Raw genomic sequence first — 19,228 nt, forward strand, 5'->3', positions numbered from 1 at the left:
TACTGTCTATAGTTTATCCTCATGACCCAGACAGTCAGTGCTGTACTAGGCGGCAGTAGCTGAATGAAGCAGACGGGAGGAAGTGGCTGTTAATGCAGCTCCACACCTTTCCGGTGTAGCAGCACTGCGACCAGCTCCACTCAAAGGAGAAAGGCGAGAGCTGGGTGTATTTCTGGAGAAAGGAGGGATAGATAAGAGGTAGGTAACTTATATTGGAATTAACAGTTTAACCGATAAAGATATGTCCCAGTCATTTTGTCATTGACGTGTGTATTATTCGTCCAGATAAGATTAGTTTTCTTAAGCTAACTACCGTTAGCTAGTTAGCCCGCGGCTAGCTAGCTAGGCAACAAGCTAGCTAATGTTAGCCTACTACCTGTGTGAAACAGCCACGAGCGATAGCTAGCTAATTTTTCATGTCTGACCCTCCCACCGAATCTCATTTCAGGGGGGACAGGAGTTACGCGAGTGGGTACATGTGCTGCTGAGTCACAGAGGTTATTCTCGAAGTCGTCCCTTCCCGCACGGCAAAGTTTCCCCGCACAGCGCTTGATGGAGTAGCCGCAGAAAGCAGCTTTTCTCCTTTGGTAGAGAACAAGGGCGCACCCGGTGAAGAGGACCGCCAGACACAGACACCACAAGGAATTCACAAGTACCGCGGCTTTTTGAGGGGAGGCCTTATATACTCACAGCGTCTACTACCCTTCACTTTTTAAATCGACTCTGCCCAAATTTCACACCCCGCTTTGTGTTGTTTTACACAATACAATGAACGCACAGCAGCCGCTGGTGTCAAGTTCTTAACCTCACCGTGCCATGTTGTGTATAGGCCCCGAAACCCGTGTGATTTACTGAAGGTAAATGTCCCCGCTCTCAACAGGATCCTGACAGACTTTAACGAGAAGTCCCGAAGTCCTGATAAGGTTTGACATGCTTAAGGACTTTTGACTTTCTAACCTTCAGTCGCTCTTCAGAGACATGTTTTCACCAGTAAATATATTATAAAAACTGAAGTTGTAATCTTAAGTGAGTAATTACCAAAACGGTATCTGAAACTTTTCTCAGTAGGCGCAGAATATATATGCACAAGAGTTCAAAATGGGGAAAATGCTCTCAAAAATATTTGGCAACAAGGAGATGAGAATATTGATGCTTGGACTTGATGCTGCTGGAAAGACAACAATCCTTTACAAACTGAAACTCGGACAGTCTGTGACCACAATCCCTACAGTCGGCTTCAATGTGGAAACTGTGACCTACAAAAACGTCAAGTTCAACGTATGGGATGTTGGAGGCCAGGATAAGATTCGCCCCCTGTGGCGACACTACTACACGGGCACCCAAGGGTTAATTTTTGTGGTGGATTGCGCGGACAGGGATCGCATCGACGAAGCAAGGCAGGAACTTCACCGCATCATTAATGACCGGGAGATGAGGGATGCCATCATCTTGATATTCGCCAATAAGCAAGACCTTCCGGATGCCATGAAGCCACACGAAATCCAAGAGAAGCTCGGATTGACCCGCATCAGAGATAGGAATTGGTATGTTCAGCCCTCCTGTGCGACCACAGGTGATGGACTATATGAGGGCTTGACATGGCTAACCTCAAATTACAAATCTTAATGATTGAGTTGCTGACTGTTTTAGGTCAAAACTATAATAAAGTTGCAAGTAACAAATAACTTCTCAAAATGAGTATGGTTAAGAAAAGTTGATTATTTCCCATTTATTTTTTAATACTATGTTTACCCCATGACTAATTTATCTCTAACTGGGTTTGCCGGCTTAAAGTTCGCTTGTACTCTGTAGCAGGCCTATATCACATTCATTATTTCTGGGGCTTGCTTGATGAATATTGAGTTAATCAGTCCTAAGGTTGAAGCCACAGAAATCACCGCCTTTGCCTATTCTTTCTCCTGTTTTGTATAATTTTTCTAATGAAGCTGAAGTTTTTATCTTAATTCTTGGACTAAAGCTTGTTTCAAGGTTCTTCGGTCTCTGTTGCATTGAACTTGGATTTTTTTTTTCTTCTTCTTCTTCTAAGATGAGCTCTTTAATGTTATGTAGCCTACATGGAGGACTTTGACATTTGTTTTAAGACAGTACTGTGATGAAAAGTATTCATTCTCAATGGTATTGAGAGAAAAAAAAAATTCACCAATGCTTACATTTCATTCTCACCAGTTGGGGCATCAGAGGAGGGAAAAGAATGACTTTTGACATGTTTTGTTACCCCTCTCAGTACCCTTATGTGGGCTATATATTTAACTGATTGACCTTTTTGTGTCACGTCTTGATACCTAATTGTGCTGAATATTCAACAAATAGGCCTCCAGTAACTTTTAAACATGCTTGTCGGGATGCATTTTTGATTTTTGGGTAATGCATAGTCTGTCGACTCAATCTTTCCAAAGGAATGTCATTCAGTTCTGAGCTCTCAATCTGATACTACAGTTGATTAGCCTCAGCAATGGGACATTATATGATAGCCTATATCTGTAGCATGAGTACGAAAGTACATTAACCCTACATCAGAATCCATCTGTCACGCAGTCAGAGGGAGCTGTTTACTGGTGAAATGTTGAATGACACTTTGTGGTGCAGCTCTTACTCCTATTTTGACTGGGGGGTACCATGTACAGAACAATGTCATTGTAATGTCTTATTAAAAAAGTGATTTTAAATCTTCTATGTCTCTGTTTTTTCAAGAGTAAATGTAGTTGGTGGTTGACGCAACATTTTCAGGTTTTGGTAAACTTTTAAAAGCAGAAAAATGTAATAGGAAGTTTGTTTCAATGTGTGAGAAACTCAAGCTTACAATTCAAGTGTTACAAATTCTCCCTCTGCTCAGTGGTATTCTCCATAAATGTTTATATGTTCACCCCTTAGACTAAGTTGCTGGCCTCAGTTCCCTTGCCAGTAAATTTGGGGGGGGGGAGAAATGTACAAAACAGGAAGTCCCGACTGCTGTTCTTTTTGGAACAACAACAGAGCCACATGGTAGTTTGCATGGCATTTGGAAGGGCAGCGGAGATGTACAGCTGAATTGTGAATTCTTTTTGAATGTTGCTTGTGAGCCATAGTTAAGTTGATGCTGAGCTGTCAGTTGTAACTTCCTGAGTCTGCCTTTGCTTGGGACCAGCAGTTTAAAAAAAAGTCTTGGTTGCTTTTATTCAAGCTGCCTAATAGAAGCCCTGCTGTTCAGAAATGAAAACTCTGTCTGAGTAATGCTCTGTGATTAAGTGAAAATATAGTTTGCCTGTTGGATATAGCGGAGAAACTGCTGATGGGAACAGATGTCCTACTTTTTAAGGAGCCTCTCATGACCGCGTTAAGATCATTTCTACATCCTTTGAAAATGCCAAAAGCTGTATAACAAGGGAAGTACCATGAATAATCAGTGTGTACTCTTACAAGATAAACACAAACATAAGTACCAACTAGCAGACTAGGAATAGTTTTGCAGTCTGTTCAATTCATACTTCTAAAACATGGACTTTCTTGCTGCTTGTATGCACTACTTCCTAGTTTAAGCAGACATAGTTGTACGCTACATTGTCACTGAAATGTTTAGGGGTTAGTATTCCTCATAGAATATATTTTTGCAAAGTATGTCTTGTAAATATTTTAATTTGTCAGTTAGGACATGGAAAACAAATGTTTCCATTGAAACGTGTTTTTGGGTTTTTTTTTGTGCCAAAGACAGCACTGCTGGTGTTCACCAATCATCTAGCTGCTGTGTTTAGAGCAACAAAAGGTTAGCTAGCATTATTCTACAGATGTCCTAGAGTTTTTTGGCTCAGCATGCTTAATGACCTTGTGTCTTTTCCATTGAAACTGACACTATGAAAGCTAGTCATAAAGTGCATGTTTGCATTTACTGCAAGGTGATGCATTCTGTTTCATATGTATTATCTTTTTTCTTTCTTTCTTTTTTTTTTAATCATGGCAGCATTTGTTTTGTGGAAATTTTGGTGTTTAGTGCGTTGCTGCAGGGCCCTCAGGATGTTTGCTTTAGCACAACGGAGGTTTCCGTCAGACAGGTCAGGTGGCATCAATATGACTCTGCTTCTACTGATGTTTCACACAACCCACATACATAAAGCAGCAGTGATTTATGATCAGCTACAAACACTCAGTCAAAGTATTCGAAGGGTACATGTAAATAGTTGCTTTCAGTGAGAGCTAGGTCTAGGGCCTCCATTAGACACTGATGGCAGCTTAATTGGGCTGTAATGGCCACTTTGGTTCCCACCACTTCATTACAACCATATGATCCTCACATCTTTATTGGCAACACTTGGGCCCTGGGGCAAGGACAGAGAGTGTAAGCAGGTTTTATGACCTCTTCTCTGTAAAGATGAGACCTCCCGGCCCTTCTGTCAACTCCTTCTGCGCTCAGCAAAAATTCCTTACATTTCCTGTGAGGATAGGTTAGAAATGGGTGTTAGGTCACAGAAATAATGAATAATGAAGCTTGTTCTTCTTTTTTATGAAGCATTAGGGTTGTCAGGTTTTACAAAAAAAAAAAAAATGTAGCAAATTTGACTGTTTTTACAGCAGCAAAGAAACAGGTTCTGTCAGGACCACACCAGCAAATGAGGATAATCAGCACTTGTTTCTCATGAGTCACCAGTGTCATAATTTGCAGAATAAGTAGGGCTTAAACTTCCACTGATCTGTGCAAGAATGTGTATGACAGATTTGTCTTAGCCGGCCAAAACGCGTGTTTGTTGGTGTGGTTCCCAGGACAACGGCCTGATGGGACCTCTGCCAGTGTGGCCTGGTGTTTTTGGTATCACACTGGTGGCTGGCTGCTGCACGTTTCCAATGAGTTCCTCTACTCTTTATGGAAAGAGGAAGAGTGGGGAGAAATCGAAAGATAACCTAATCTTTGCAAGTCAAGTTCTGCAATATTGGAATATCTTTTATTTTTTAAACTGAATAACGGCTTGTCCTTCATTAGTCAACTTCAAAAGTTTTTAAACTACTCAGGAGAATCTGTTGTGGGTAGTATTGTAGCTGTACTCCTCCCATGCTTAGAATTGAATTGTGCTTGTGGTTTTCAGGGGTGTGGTTTGTCTTCCTCACTTGTCTTCACTTCCTCTAAACTCCAGCTGCAGATAACATTTGTGAAGGTAGGTGCTACCTTCACAATGCTCATTTTTCTGACTGCAGGCCCTGAATATAGTCATCGCCACTTTAATGTTGGCCTGCAGGACGACAGCCACACCCTTCTAGCTAATCACTCAAGGATTTGAGATGCATGCACAACACTAAACACCATTATTATTTATCTGCCAAATGCTAGGAGGGAACACCTACTTTAAGCCACGGTTTGCAGAGCTTAGTTCAGTGGCTTATTCTCAGGGACAATAAAACAGCCTCTTTGGTTATGAAACTACCCTCTATCACTTGCTCTCTGTCCTCTGGGTAAATCCCGTGCCCCTTCTTTGAGTGCGTTGTTAATAATGAACTGCACAGAGCTCAGTTTAAAATGGGTCCGGAAGTGGCTGAAAGTCGTTTTAGGTTTCCTGTTGAGGTTAACACTGTAGAATGCCATGGTAAATGCTGCATTTCTCTTTCGGTACCGTAGCTGGGGCTGGAATTTGTTTTGATTGCAGGTGTTTTGGAGTAGGTTTTGCTCATAAATGAGGTTTCCTACAAGCATGTTGTGGTTTTGATAGTGAGTAATGCTGTGCAGTGCAGGCCAGTTACATGAGGTTGAAAATATGAGGCTGTGATATCCAAGGTGCACTCTGGGCATAAGTCCAAAACGCATTCCATTCATATCTGGAGTGAGGGTTGCTTACTGTGGTGAAACTGCAAATTCAGAGAACCAGAAAATAACTGTTAAGTGTTGGAAGTCCACCTGACATATCCAATTTGTTTGTTATTGCACAGACAAAGTGCTCATACAGGCATTAACTAATTTAGGTCACAAAGAAAACCGTTTCGCTGGCTGACGTCCAATCTGTTCAGTTTTTTGTTTTTTTTTAAACCTCAGAGCTGCTATTTATTTTCCGTTACACATAAATGTGTCCAGAGAGTACTCTTGAAAAGTGATAAAATGTTTATGTGTGCACCAGTTGAACTGTGGAACAATGTACTGTGCTTTTTGAACAGCACCACAAATAGAGTAAAGAGTGTTAACCATCGTTGCTTTCAGGTGTCAGAAGTGCTACAGACTGGGAGGAGGAGGGGCAGGCATAAATGGTGCTGCAGCTTGAGGCCTCTCGAGCGTCTTGCTTGCAAGGAACAGAAATTTAAGTCTGTTTCTGAAGTAAAATGAAATCAGTTTGATTTTGTTTTTAGATTACTTGCTTATTTAATGCATTGGCCTAAGGCCTATTCATACAGTACACAGAACACTGACGTCCACAGTGTTAAAGGATGAGCCACTAAGCAGTGATTATAACACTGCAGTGTGTACTACTATAGACAGCAGTCATTCACCCAGGAGCAGTATCCACCAACCGCATGGAGTCACCCACAGCCTTCACACACTCGCTGACAGGATGATGAAGATCCATGCAAAGTGAACTGAGAGACTTTTCTCAGGAGCTCGCCGCCACACTGTCACACTCCATGACTGACTACATCTGTGTATGTGACAAGATCGCTGTAATTACAGCAGAGTCAGTGTTTCGCGTGACAGTGCATCTGGATTAAACAACAGTTTGGGTTTGGAAGGAAGTCTCAGATCTGTGGCGAGCCAGGCGATGCGACACACTCACTCACACACGCAGTCCAGATTCAGACTTATGAGGTAATGACTCAGGGAAACTTTACACAAAAGCACACGGCTACACTGTTTCCCTGCTCTAAAATTCTTCCTTCTGTCCTGGACCACCACACATCTTTAAAATGACAAATTCATCACTGCTCTAGTATGCCGTGGAGACAGCAGTCACAGGAAGTGAAGTCACAGGACCTTTGGTATTTCAACCAAGGGATCAATAAACTACTACTACATTTTTTTGCTGACATCAGTAAATGACCATGACTGTGCCACATACACTGCACATATGTATATATACTTGTGCGTGCATATTATGCATATTATTTTAAAACCTAATATTGCCTACAAAGACATTAGTGCACTAACAGGGATGAAAGGAGAGTAAAGTGTGTGCAGTATTCTCACAGTGCTCCCCTCTCAACTGCAGCACAGCTGTCTTAACAGCACCCCCGCCCTCCCCCTGTTCCCCTGCAGGGGTGTGTTTGGGGGGGGGGAGCATTGTGTTTCTATAAGCTAGTTGTCCCATTGGGCTTTGCTTCCCTGGCACGGTACCACCTCTTGCTCTCAGATCCAATGAACAATGAGTGCTGCAGATTATTAGCATTGTTGTGTCCCATCTTTCCAGATGAGGATAAAGAGATAGCTGAAAGAAAACAAATACAGTGCTTGGTAAGCGAGGTCTGGCCTGCTCCCTCTTGGTGCACCGTAAAGTTCAGTCGGGCTCAGATTGCTATGTAAAATGGAGAAGGGGGGGTGTCTATGTCTGTGGATACACCTTTGCGGAATCAGAGGAGTCACTCTTTCATGCAGGCCTTCTTCTATTTTTAATTAGCCCAGTTTGATGTCTATTCTTGAGCCACTCCCTTAAAGTTTGTGAGAAAATGAGTCTTCCTTTCTGGAGCAGTGTCTCTTGGCTCCAGGCAGCGTGATGATGGTGACACAAAGGATCCTCTGTGTCACTTGGCTGTGATGCAGCAGAGTTGAGCACACCACACGGACTGCTGGAGTCAGACTCTCCTCCACCCATCTGGTATAGGGGGGAGTGCTGCACTGCTGCCTCATGTTAAATTGTTTTACAAGAATGCTGATTATGGAATCCATTGCAGGTGTTCACTAGCCCAAGACAATAATTAAACTTAAAAAAAAAAAAAAAAAAAATCCCAGTATGCATTAGATACTATGGACTTGTGTTCCAAATACAGGTTTTCCACACCATTAAGAGTTATTCCTACTTATAGCACCATCTGTTGGCAGAAAATGCCCCCATTCTGTCTTGATGGTTACCAGAATCCACAGTCATGTGCATGTGTGTCTGATATATATGATAACAGATTACCGAGACACTGCTGCTGCTTCACTGTGGGCTGTCCTCATTTACAGTGGGCCTTCCTATTCCCCTGTTGTGTGAGCCTAATTAGTCATCTACAGGAACAGCACAACTACACCGTTTTAATTATTTTTAGTTAACATTTAAGGAAAACACCAGGGATGGGGAAATATATTTTGAGTTACTTAAGTGGAAGACCCATGGATGGGGTGGGGGAGAAAGTGTTGACACAGAATAATGGAGCTCCCCTTTACCCCTCTAATCTCCTCAGTAACCCCTCTGGGTCCTGTCCCCACCACACTGGGGGGCATGGACTTATTCCCAGCTGTGAGTCAAATTAATTAGGCAAACGTGTCCCAGCCAAACCAAAGCAGACCTTAACCGCAAGTTAATTCTGACTGTAACGGTCCAGCTGCACAATGTGCAAGTGAGAGTGGCACAGGAGGGCCACAGGGAATGATTATCTTACATGATCCGCTGTAGTTATTTATAGTAACTGTAAATAAAAATTAAAAAGCAATTAAACTCATTTGCTCCTTTCTTCATAGGCATTCTCATCGACCAACATCTGTAATCTGATTCGATCCCACCACACCTCTGCCTCTCTTGATCAAATGCTCATTTTAAACATTCACATGTTCAGTTAGAAGAGACTGGTTAACTGGTTTGTTAGCTGGAACAGAAAGGTATACACATACAATTTTCTTCATGTTTTCAGATTGCTTGATTTCATGTTGACTCTATACACAAAGCTAAAGCACCTGCGCATGTAGTATTATTAGCCACTGCTCTGCTTTACTAATAACGCCAACTCTTAAATTCAGGGAAATTTATATACAGTGGGCTTTTCTGCCTATTAAAATAGGTAAGTGTTGCATTCATCCAGTGATCATGTTGGACCATTTCATTAATGTGTAATCAAACTTGGATCTATTGTACTATTTCTTTCATAAATCAATTTGAGTATTTAGGGGGATCTCATCCTGTCAACTTCAGTATTAACATTTTACTTGGCCTGAGTGTTTGAGGACAACGTGCTCATTACCCTACAGCTCTACTGTGTAAACAGACAGCAGCATGAAAGGCTGTGAGGGGCCCCTGCATGCCTGTGGGAGTATGGGGCGTACTTCATGGTTTTATGCTTGAAAAGGAACCATAATCTTCCACCTAATCTGGGGCTTTGAGTGGAATTCCCCTCACATGGACGGCAAAAGCTGGCATTGCAGATCTCTGTTGTCCTCCATTTTTAAAGATTGGGGACCCCACATAAAGATATAGATTGAAATTTTTAGTTATACATTAGATTTGTTACCCTAAGCTCACTTCATATGAAAAGTTAACAAAACTGTCTTCACATCTTAATATTTAATTGTTGAGCGAGCAGCCTGGCTCTTTAATTAATCAGTGCACACAATTAAATCCTTTCCTAAGTTTCAGATTTTAAGCAACTACTTCTTACAAGTGTCTGAATTTACATAATTCACAAGATGAAAATCACAAAGAAAACCACTCTAAACACCACTTATCACTGTCATCAGGTGCTTATTTCTGCATGAGGTTATCTATATTTTTTATGTAAACATGTAATTGTACATATTATCCAATTATTTAATTATCACTTGCTAAATATTCCAAGTTTAATGACATACAATGGGAAAATATGTCTGTGCTCAAGAGCAGAAGTCCAATAGGCTTCATGTTTGCAGCTTTTTGCAGATGCCTAGGGCGTAAAGGCTTCACTTTCACATCTGCTTAACTGTATTTTGTATAAACAAGACGAACTGCAAAGACCCAGGGGGATGATGCCTCTTGCTCAAACAATGCACTTGTTTCTCCGAGCTGTCCTTCACATGTCTGCCATCTAGCTTCACAGCAACAGAACTACATGGACTGAAAGGGAACTCTACTGTTTTAAAGAGCAGGAAAAAATAGTGTCTGTGTGTTGATTTAATCATGTGTGCTCCAGTCAAATAACACACACAGTAATTTAACAGCATGCTTCCCTTTAAAAAGTTAAAAAATTTAATATCTTAAACAAGCTCAGTACACTGTTGCAAGTTTCAATGTCACAATCGGAGTCCGATAATCAGGCTTTTCTTCGAATGTGCAGAATGTGGATGTCTGGACTGCTAAATTCTGGGTCTTGTTTCTCTGAAGGAATCTCCTCACAGCAGAAGTTCTGTTGCAGCAACTTAAAAAGAAATGAGAGCAGGTCAGACGATAGCTATGACAAATATCTCCACTTAGTTTGTGGGGGGAAAAAAACATAATCTAACCTCAAAAAACTGCCTTTCCACTTCTGGGTTGACACCCTCAGTGCGCTGCTCATAGCAGCAAACAATGCAGGTCTCTGGTCCACAAAGCAGCTTCAAGCTCTCCACCAGTGGAACAATTGACTGTATGGAAATAAGATGACTCACAATGAGCTATACAACACTTTTTCAGAATGATTGTAATGTTGCAATCTTGTAGGGGATCATAATGGATTGAAAACTACAGGAAAGTACCTGCTCATAATAGATGCAATCTGCCATAAGGACATAATCTGGGTGAGGCAAGAATTCAGACACATCTTCACCCCTGTAATAGTGGAAATAAAATATTAAGCATATGCTGAATGTCCCGCTGAAGTATTACTGTGAAATTTATATTAGGAGCATAAGACAAATAGGAAATGTAAGTACAAACCATTTCAGTACCTTGGCAGTTATGGATCCACTGCTAATAAGCGCCTGGTTTTCTTGGATGTTCATCTTCAACAGGGTCTGTAAATCTTCTAGGTCTGTTACTATTACCTGTGCTCTGCAGGAATTTTGTTTTAAAAAATATTAATAAATCACCAATACTGACTTTTCCCATATGATTACTAAAACATAGTAGTAGTGCAAGGAATGACGTTTAAATATTTTGATATTTAAACACAACACTAAGATCACATATAAAAAATAACTCACCCTAGCGTTGCTACCATAAGACCAACTACTCCCGTACCAGCTCCCAACTCTAGCACAGTCCTACCAGACCAAACGTTCACACCTGAAGACGGATCGTAAAACTGCTTTGTCTCTAAATACTTTGCGAGAACAATAGCTGCATCCCACACAACGCAGCCAACATCTCCCAAGAAGCACTGCTTAACTTTTAGGGCACAACCGTCGTTTCTGTCTATTTCTCTGACAAAATATTCATTCTCGTCCGCCTTAGCCGCCATGTTGGCCAAAACAGAAACAGAAATAGAACTTCCGGTCTGATATATTTTTCTAAATAAAAGACTTACCTCGCCCAACATTAGGACTGGTGCACAGAGTTGTGCTTGATGCTTTAAAAAGTTATGTATTTCTAATATTTCTATTTTATTATTTTAAAAATACAATCATAAACAATGAAAAGTCTATGGCATCACAAGATACGACAAGAAATACTTATCTTAATATTTATTAAAAAAAATAATACAATTAAAATGACATTTTAATAGCAAAAAATCAAACAGAATTTAAACAGAAGTTGCAAAAAAATTTAAAAATAAAATACAGTTAAATTAAATTAAATTAAAGACATGAACGTGAGCGATGATTAGCGGGTCCTTCCACCGTAGCACATTTTAAAATTATTTTAAAATTATTTGAAGCGTACCAAGAACCATGGTTTCTTTTAGAGGGTGAAGGCTTATAGGGATTTCTTCTTTTTTTTCTTATTTTCTTTTGACCTCATAATATTAACAACAACAATAAAAAAAATAATAATAAAAATTGTTTTGTGTCTTCCCGACTTGAAGTTATTTTTTTTAAACATTTATTTGTTTATTTATTTGTAGTTATTAATGACCGAAAAAAGAAAATAATATTAAAAAATAGATACATTAATATTACTACAATTAACTTGACGTGCCGGAAGCCGTGACGTGTTCGCGCGCCACTGCAATTGGTGTGGCGGCGGTAATTATGCTTGCTAGCTGAGAGAACTAGCAGCTGAGAAGCAACTTCATACTGTTTGTCGAAGTGTAGTAACTGAATATTACCGATGTACATCTGAGTCTGTGTTTGTTAGTTGTCCTTCCTCTGCATAGGTTTAAAATGTTTGCCAGCAGCACAGAGGAGGTAACTGATGGTTACGCCTCAGCATGTGAACAGTCGTGGGGTACTGTACCTAAGGACAAAAGTGGACTGAACGAAACCTCCTCTTGTGTCACAGCAGCTTCCTCTACTTCATCAAAGCAAAGTTTAAATGAGGGCAGTACGAGCTCCCGCCACGGCCCATCATCTGGAACGGCCTCAGGTGATGTGCTAACATTAGCAAGTTTTATTTTGGGGGGGGGGAGAGTGAGATTAGATAACAAAAAACTTGCTAACATTGACATTTCTGTTATGAAATGATCAATTTTTTTAATTGAGAGCAGTTGGGGCACCCGGCAAAATTTGCCTCTGGGCATAACACAGCAGTAATAAAACTGTACTACACCTCTTTTCTTATGTTTCCTATTGCTATAGGTCAATTACCGAGCAGCTGTAGAATAGGCAAGCCAGCTTCATTGCTCCTTTCATCTTGTTCAGAGAGCTCATCTTTCCACAGCCGTGGAGGAACCCCGAGACATAGAAGGACCCCAGGGTCTGCTGGGGCACCTGGTACATATCCTGCACAGAGTAATTGATTACTCTGGTATTAATTAAGCATATTTTAAAATAAGATATTACTATTAACAAAGAACTTTTTATGCAGGAACAAGTTGCTCATCTGGATCCACAAACGCTGGTGCTTCTGTGGTTGTGGTAGTAGTTGAAGGACGCGGCTTAGCCAGAGGAGAGATTGGCATGGCTAGTCTCGATTTGAAATGCCCAGAGCTTGTTCTCTCTCAGTTTGCAGATACAGGAACATATGCCAAGGTAAAACACCCATGTCCTACTGTCATTTAGCACTTAAAGACACATGGAATTGATATTTCAGCCATGTGTTATTCATCTGAAGGTCATAACCAAGATTCACATCTTGGTCCCAGTGGAAATACTGATGCCAGACACAGCCAGTGAGAAGGGGAAAGGAACAAAGCTGTTCAATCTCATCACTGAGAATTTTCCGGTACAAATGCAACAATAACACACAATTCTTTTAAACAAATGTCCACTTAAAGTAGAGAGTAGCCAACTTGTGCTTAAGTATTCACTGAGTTGCTGTGGTGCAAACTAAATTTTATTGGGTGTTTTTTCTTCAGGGTGTACCTTTCACTCCAGTGCAAAGGAAGTATTTTAATGAGAAGAAAGGGCTGGAGTACATTCAGCAGCTGTGTGCCCCAGAATTCAGCACTGTTGTTATGGAAGTTCAAGCTAAGTATGCTATAGATAGATAGAGAGATACTGTAGCCTAATACTTTTGTCATTACCCAATGTAATAACTTTTTTTTTAGGTACTATTGCCTAGCAGCTGCAGCTGCTTTGCTGAAGTACTTAGAGTTCCTCCAGAACTCTGTCTACGTTGCCAAGTCCCTTAAAGTGAGCTTTAAAGGGAGTGAGAAGACAGCCATGATTGACTCAGCATCTGCCTCTAACTTGGAATTGGTGGTTAATAATAGAAACTACAGGTGAGATGGAAAGCGATGATAAGAACAACATCTTTTTATGTAGTTCCTCTGTCATGCAGTCTGACTGTGCCTTTTCTTTTTTCATTCTAGGAGTGACCATACTCTTTTCGGGGTACTCAACCACACGAAAACACCTGGTGGTGCCAGAAGGTTGCGCTCCAACATTTTGGAGCCTCTAGTTGATGTGGAAACAATCAACACTCGCCTGGATACCATACAAGAGCTGCTGGAAGATGAGGAGCTTTTCTTTGGCTTAAAGAATGGTTGGAAACAGGCACAAAAAGTTTGAATCATTATAAGTATTCTGCATACTGAAAATTGGAGCATATCTGCATTGACTGTTTGTTCTTCTGGCCCTTTTAGCCATAAGTCATTTCCTTGACATTGATCAGCTGCTCTCAGTTCTCGTCCAAATCCCAAAGAAGGAAACAGTGCGTGCAGTACTTTCAGTGCTTGTGACAATATTCTGTTTGTTTACTTCTGTGCATTTGTCACTACTGTTACTTTTTTCTTCGACAGTTTCAAGTCGCTGAAGCAAAGATTGCACATATCATTCAGCTGAAATACACACTGGACCTGGTGCCGAGGTTAAGGGTCTGTGCCGCTAACATCCTCAAACAAAATCGCCCAGTAGCCATGGACAGAATAAGAAAACAATTAATTCATTAAAAGTTAATTGTGACTTAGTTATAATGCAAATACTGAGTCTTTGTTAAAGTGTTATACCATTTAAACAGATGTTGCTGAAGAACCGGAACACAGCTCTGCTCAAGGCATATAGTACAACACTTGAGGATAACAGGTTGTAAATTTTGTGCTTATGTACGATGAACTGAATTTGCTAGTTACAATCTCCTGTCTACAGACTCATTCCACTGTATACATTTATGTCTGCCTCAGGTTTGACATGATACTGGAGCAGATCAAGACTGTGATCAATTATGACACAACTTACATCAAAGATAGCTTTAAAATGCGCACCCAGAAGTGTTACGCTGTGCGCCCGAACATCAACAAGTTTCTTGACATTGCCCGGAAAGCTTACACTGAGATAGTGGACGACATTGCAGGTGTTAATGCTTAGTGTTTACCAGATAACTTTGTCTTGCGATGTTTAGGTAATCTGTTCTTACCTTTAGCCATGCTTCATGTCATTGTGCTGCACAGAGCTTGTGAACCAGCTGGGGGAAAAATACAGCTTGCCAATGCGTACTAGCTTCAGCACAGCTCGAGGTTTTTTCATCCAGCTGAAGCTTGAAGGCCTAACCTTACCAGAAGGGAAACTCCCCTCAGAGTTCATCAAAGTAAGGTCCACTGAAGGCAGCCAGACTTTTAGCAAAAAATCGAACTCAGCATTAGTTGTTAATAAAGGAAGCTAAATTGCCGCCGGTGGGACAATAAGGTTGACATTGAATGAAGAGGGAAAAACCTGCATTTCAACATCTTTTCACCTCAGGTAACTAAGCACAAGAACAACTATGGCTTCACCACTGCAGACCTGATGAAGAAGAACAGCCGGTGTGAGGAGGCCCTGAGGGAAATCTTTCACATATCTTATGTGTGAGTTGATCATTATCTCGTGACTTACAAACATGAACAGAAAATTGAGGTAAAGGAATATAGCTTTGTGGTATGACTGTTCTTAGCAGTTTTACAGTTTTGTACGGTGTTGTGCAAAAGTCTTGAGTTGCCCCTCATTTCTTTATGTTTTGCTAGAAAACTAAAAGTTAGAGCCAAAACTTTTAAATCTGGGTTAAACTCTCCATAAGAGCTGTCGCAACCAATTTTCAGTGCAATCCTGTGATATTCAAGCATACCTCGTTCTTTTCCTCCCTGTTTTCTTTCATGGCTCCTTAACAGCCACTGAAATCATTTCTGATGAGGCGTCATTGAACAGTAGAGGGATCAACTAAAGGTCCAGGTGCATCTCTGAGGTCCTGTGTGGGGTCTTTGCTGAATTTTTCCCAATTTCTTAATGACTCAACTTTCAGATACTGTTCATCTGCTGTAGATAGTCTTTTAGGCCATTTGGTTTGTTTTCACTTGTTCATTATCAAATTTCATATCAAGTTCATTATCAAAGACACTGCACACCATGCTGAGATGTGCCAAGTTTTAGCCTTTTGAGAATCACCTTGTTGCTGCAAAAGTATTTTACGTTGTAAAACTTTATTATTTTTGGCAATTTTATAGATTCACCTAAAGACAGTGGAATAAATTATGTCTTTTGTGATAGGCTGTCAGTAACAAAGTTTCTAAATATACAATTTAAAATGGGTTCTTTGCTAAGCGTTAGATCCTTTTTAATGCTTAAATGATTCATAGATCAGCCATAAGTCGCTTAACAAGCAAAACAATATTCGTGGGAAAATGGTCAAGTACAAGGACTGGAAAGAAAATTTGTGAAAAATCAGCCAGTGTCCAAAGAAAAACTTTGAAAGACCTTCAGAAAGCCTGGAGAGCTATTACTCAAGACAAATAAAAGAAAAATTACAGAAAGTTTTGGCTCTTTGGAAGCAAAATATGAAGAAATAAGGGTTGAGTCAAGACTTTTGCACAGTATTGAAATTGCAGAACTTTGATCTGATTTACTGATCTTTACCAGTTGATGTTATTTAAGGGGTTACTTAACTCCTTTAAAACCAATTATTCAACTCATGCAATAAACTGGGGAATGTAGATTTTTCTCCGTGGCCAAGTTCTGTTTTTAATTATGCTTTTAAGGACATATCTATTAAACGTTGTTGTACTCTCTGTCCACTAGGGGGCACTGTTTATTAGCCATAGTTTCTGTTCAGTTCAGTTTTTATTTCCCTGAATCATGTAACCTGTCTCCATACAGGGTGATATGCCAGCTGCTGAGAACTATCCATGAGCACATTCACTGCCTTTATAAGCTCTCTGATGCTCTATCCATGTTGGACATGTTGCTGTCCCTGGCAAATGCATGCACCATCTCAGACTACGGTAAGCATGAATCACTGTTGATTCCAGCTCTCAAGTCAGTCAGACTGTCATATTAACCATGACAAAGCCTGAACTGTTGTCTAAAGGTGTGCTGTGTGCTGCACAAGGCAGCACCCAGCCATCATCACACATGACAGCCAGAAGCGCCTCTACTGAGCTGGCAGCTCTGCTGGCCTTAGTTCTTTTCTGTGTCTGTCGTGGGCAGCACCAACCCAATCAGCCATGTGGGTGGTGAGTGCTGGCCCTCAGCTGTCTGAAAGTGTCTCGTTATAGACACGTGCTGACTGCCTGCCCCCTTTCTATCCCAGCCAGCTTGTACTCAGATTACCCGTCTTACATAACTGCGCACTGATGTGCTGTACTTACCGAGGCAAATCTACCCAGCAGAGGAGCTAACTGCCTTACCTCTAGCAGAAATCGGTGTGTTACTATGTTATGACACCTTTAAGTGAACGAGTAATAAATGGTGTATATAAATATAATTTTATAGATGGCACGTGTGTGTGTGTTTTTTTTCACCAAACATTAGAAATGAATGTAAGGCTCAGTATGTAAACAGAGTTATTGTTTTGTGTTTTTCTGTTCTGCCCGCCAGTGCGTCCAGAGTTTACAGACACATTGGCCATCAAACAGGGCCGTCACCCAATTCTGGAGCGAATTGGCAGACAGCAGCCCGTATCGAACAATAGCTACATCTCTGAGGGCAGCAACTTTGTCATCATAACAGGACCCAACATGAGTGGCAAATCCACTTACCTCAAACAGGTGGCGCTATGTCAGATCATGGCTCAGATAGGTCAGCAGGAAGTTATAAACCCACCTTCCCTATGTGAATTTTAAATGTAGGCCTGGTCATTTCTGTGCATTAATTCAACACTGTGTATTTTTATTTCAGGCTCGTTCGTCCCTGCTGAGTATGCTTGTTTTCGTGTTGCTGATCAGATTTTCACCAGAATTGGTGTAGATGATGACTTTGAAACCAACTCTTCCACATTCATGTTAGAAATGAAGGAGGTACACATTCCTAAGTTATATTTGAGCAAACAAAACAAAAAACATCAATCAAAAAGATCATTAATATGTAATTAACTGAGTGTGTCTGCCCAAAAGATCTCTTACATAATCCACAATGCAAGTGACAAGTCCCTGATTATTATAGACGAGTTGGGGCGTGGTACCAGTGCTGAGGAAGGGATTGGTATTTGTCACTCAGTCTGCGAGTTCCTCCTTGGCCTGAAGGTAGAGTATGCCCTAATACAGCCCTGCATCACCACTCCTTTCTCTAAACTGAAAACCAGATGGTTCCGGTTCTTATGCACCATATTAGCTACTTAATTTATTATAACTTATTGTTACACCTGTTAGATCAACAGTGGAACGGTAGAACCAACAAAGAGATTGGGCATTCTCCTAATTTTCAAGGTGTGTCCTGTTTCTTGCAGGCGTTCACTCTGTTTGCTACACACTTCCTTGAGCTGTGCCAGCTGGAGTCTCTGTACCCGAACGTGGAAAACCAGCACATGCAGATTCAGCATACACGCAGTGGTGACACTGGTGCAGAGAGCGTGGTATACACATATTTGCTGAATCGAGGATCTTCTGAAGAAAGACACTATGGTACAGAGTCAGTGAAATCCAACAACAGCCCTGTTGGCAATTTTCATGGAATCAGTCACAGAGCTTGTTTTTGTTTTTCTAGGACTGAGAGCAGCAGAAATGACAGCCCTTCCTTCAAGTGTAATTCAAGAGGCAAAGACAATTGCTTCAAAAGTTAGCCAGCAGTTTTTGGTATGGTTTAGAAAGTTCAGTTATTGACTTTTTGTCCTAACATCTTTGGGTCGTCAACGTCTTCTCTGTGCCTTTAAAATTAACAGTTCATTTTTACCTGTGCTTATATGGAAGGTCCCATTTATGTGCCACAGTATTACAAATTATAATCAACAGAAAGCCAGCGTTAGACACTGAGAGACAAATGCTGTAGCATGGCTAAATATGTATTTCATTGATAATAACCAGAGAATTCAGAGAATTGCTGGATAAAAAGAGAAGATCTAACATGTTTTATTCTTTCAGGCTAGACATCACACTGATCCAGAAACTCAGAGGCAGCGAGCTGTGTACCACCTCTCCACACGCCTGCTTCAGACTGCTAGAAACTCAAGACTAGACCCCGATAGCCTGCGAATGTATCTGAAAGGGCTAAAGAAGCAGTATGAGGCAGAGCTTCAGACTGCAGGACAAGCAGTGGATGCAGAGGAGCAGTGACTTGACTCTAAGCCTTTCAGCATGGAGGAGCTTTTATACACTTTCTTTTTTGTCTGTGATCTCGACATGACACCCTGAGTTTAAAGATGACCTTATCTGACATAAACAGATATACAAATGTTTTTATAAACTATGTCATAATAAATAGTTTCTGTGTAAATTTGTTGTGATTGTGATTTTTAATGCAAAGTAAAACATAGCAGAATGTGCATTAAGTTAATAACATCTCACTCTCTTAGTTTACAATTACATAAATATTGCCGTACGCCATAATGGTAAGCAAAGATCTGCTGGAACTTGTCATACAATTATAGTACTCTGGTCTGTAGACTTTGGGGAAGTGCGCTGGACC

At 40.8% G+C, this 19,228-nt stretch overlaps 3 protein-coding genes across 3 annotated transcripts; 2 read left to right on the forward strand and 1 right to left on the reverse strand.

Annotated features, from left to right (window-relative positions):
* On the forward strand, positions 1–2,691 carry arf6b (ADP-ribosylation factor 6b). The gene is made up of 2 exons (XM_040042040.1): positions 1–198; positions 449–2,691. The coding sequence occupies exon 2, from the start codon at positions 1,099–1,101 to the stop codon at positions 1,624–1,626; it is 528 nt and encodes a 175-aa protein (XP_039897974.1). The 5' UTR covers positions 1–198; positions 449–1,098; the 3' UTR covers positions 1,627–2,691.
* Positions 2,692–5,113: 2,422 nt separating this feature from the next.
* Positions 5,114–19,036, forward strand: msh4 (mutS homolog 4; the record flags this gene model as incomplete). Its single annotated transcript, XM_040041671.1, has 21 exons — positions 5,114–5,141; positions 12,264–12,347; positions 12,560–12,694; positions 12,789–12,952; positions 13,035–13,145; positions 13,279–13,394; positions 13,471–13,644; positions 13,735–13,907; positions 14,008–14,075; positions 14,164–14,238; positions 14,382–14,446; positions 14,545–14,714; positions 14,812–14,948; positions 15,101–15,204; positions 16,487–16,611; positions 17,207–17,407; positions 17,507–17,625; positions 17,722–17,850; positions 18,054–18,228; positions 18,311–18,399; positions 18,685–19,036. Coding segments are annotated over 21 exons (2,634 nt in total), but the record flags the coding sequence as incomplete, so codon positions are not given.
* vcpkmt (valosin containing protein lysine (K) methyltransferase) lies at positions 10,072–11,310 on the reverse strand. Its single transcript, XM_040042039.1, has 5 exons — positions 11,027–11,310; positions 10,761–10,874; positions 10,580–10,652; positions 10,349–10,468; positions 10,072–10,263 (listed from the first exon to the last, which is right to left on the reverse strand). Exons 1-5 carry the CDS (start codon positions 11,281–11,283, stop codon positions 10,159–10,161), a joined length of 669 nt encoding a protein of 222 aa, XP_039897973.1. The 5' UTR covers positions 11,284–11,310; the 3' UTR covers positions 10,072–10,158.
* Positions 19,037–19,228: the final 192 nt, after the last annotated feature.

The sequence above is a fragment of the Simochromis diagramma genome, unplaced genomic scaffold, assembly GCF_900408965.1.
Source record: "Simochromis diagramma unplaced genomic scaffold, fSimDia1.1 OVJJ01000304.1, whole genome shotgun sequence".
Taxonomy (NCBI): domain Eukaryota; kingdom Metazoa; phylum Chordata; class Actinopteri; order Cichliformes; family Cichlidae; genus Simochromis; species Simochromis diagramma.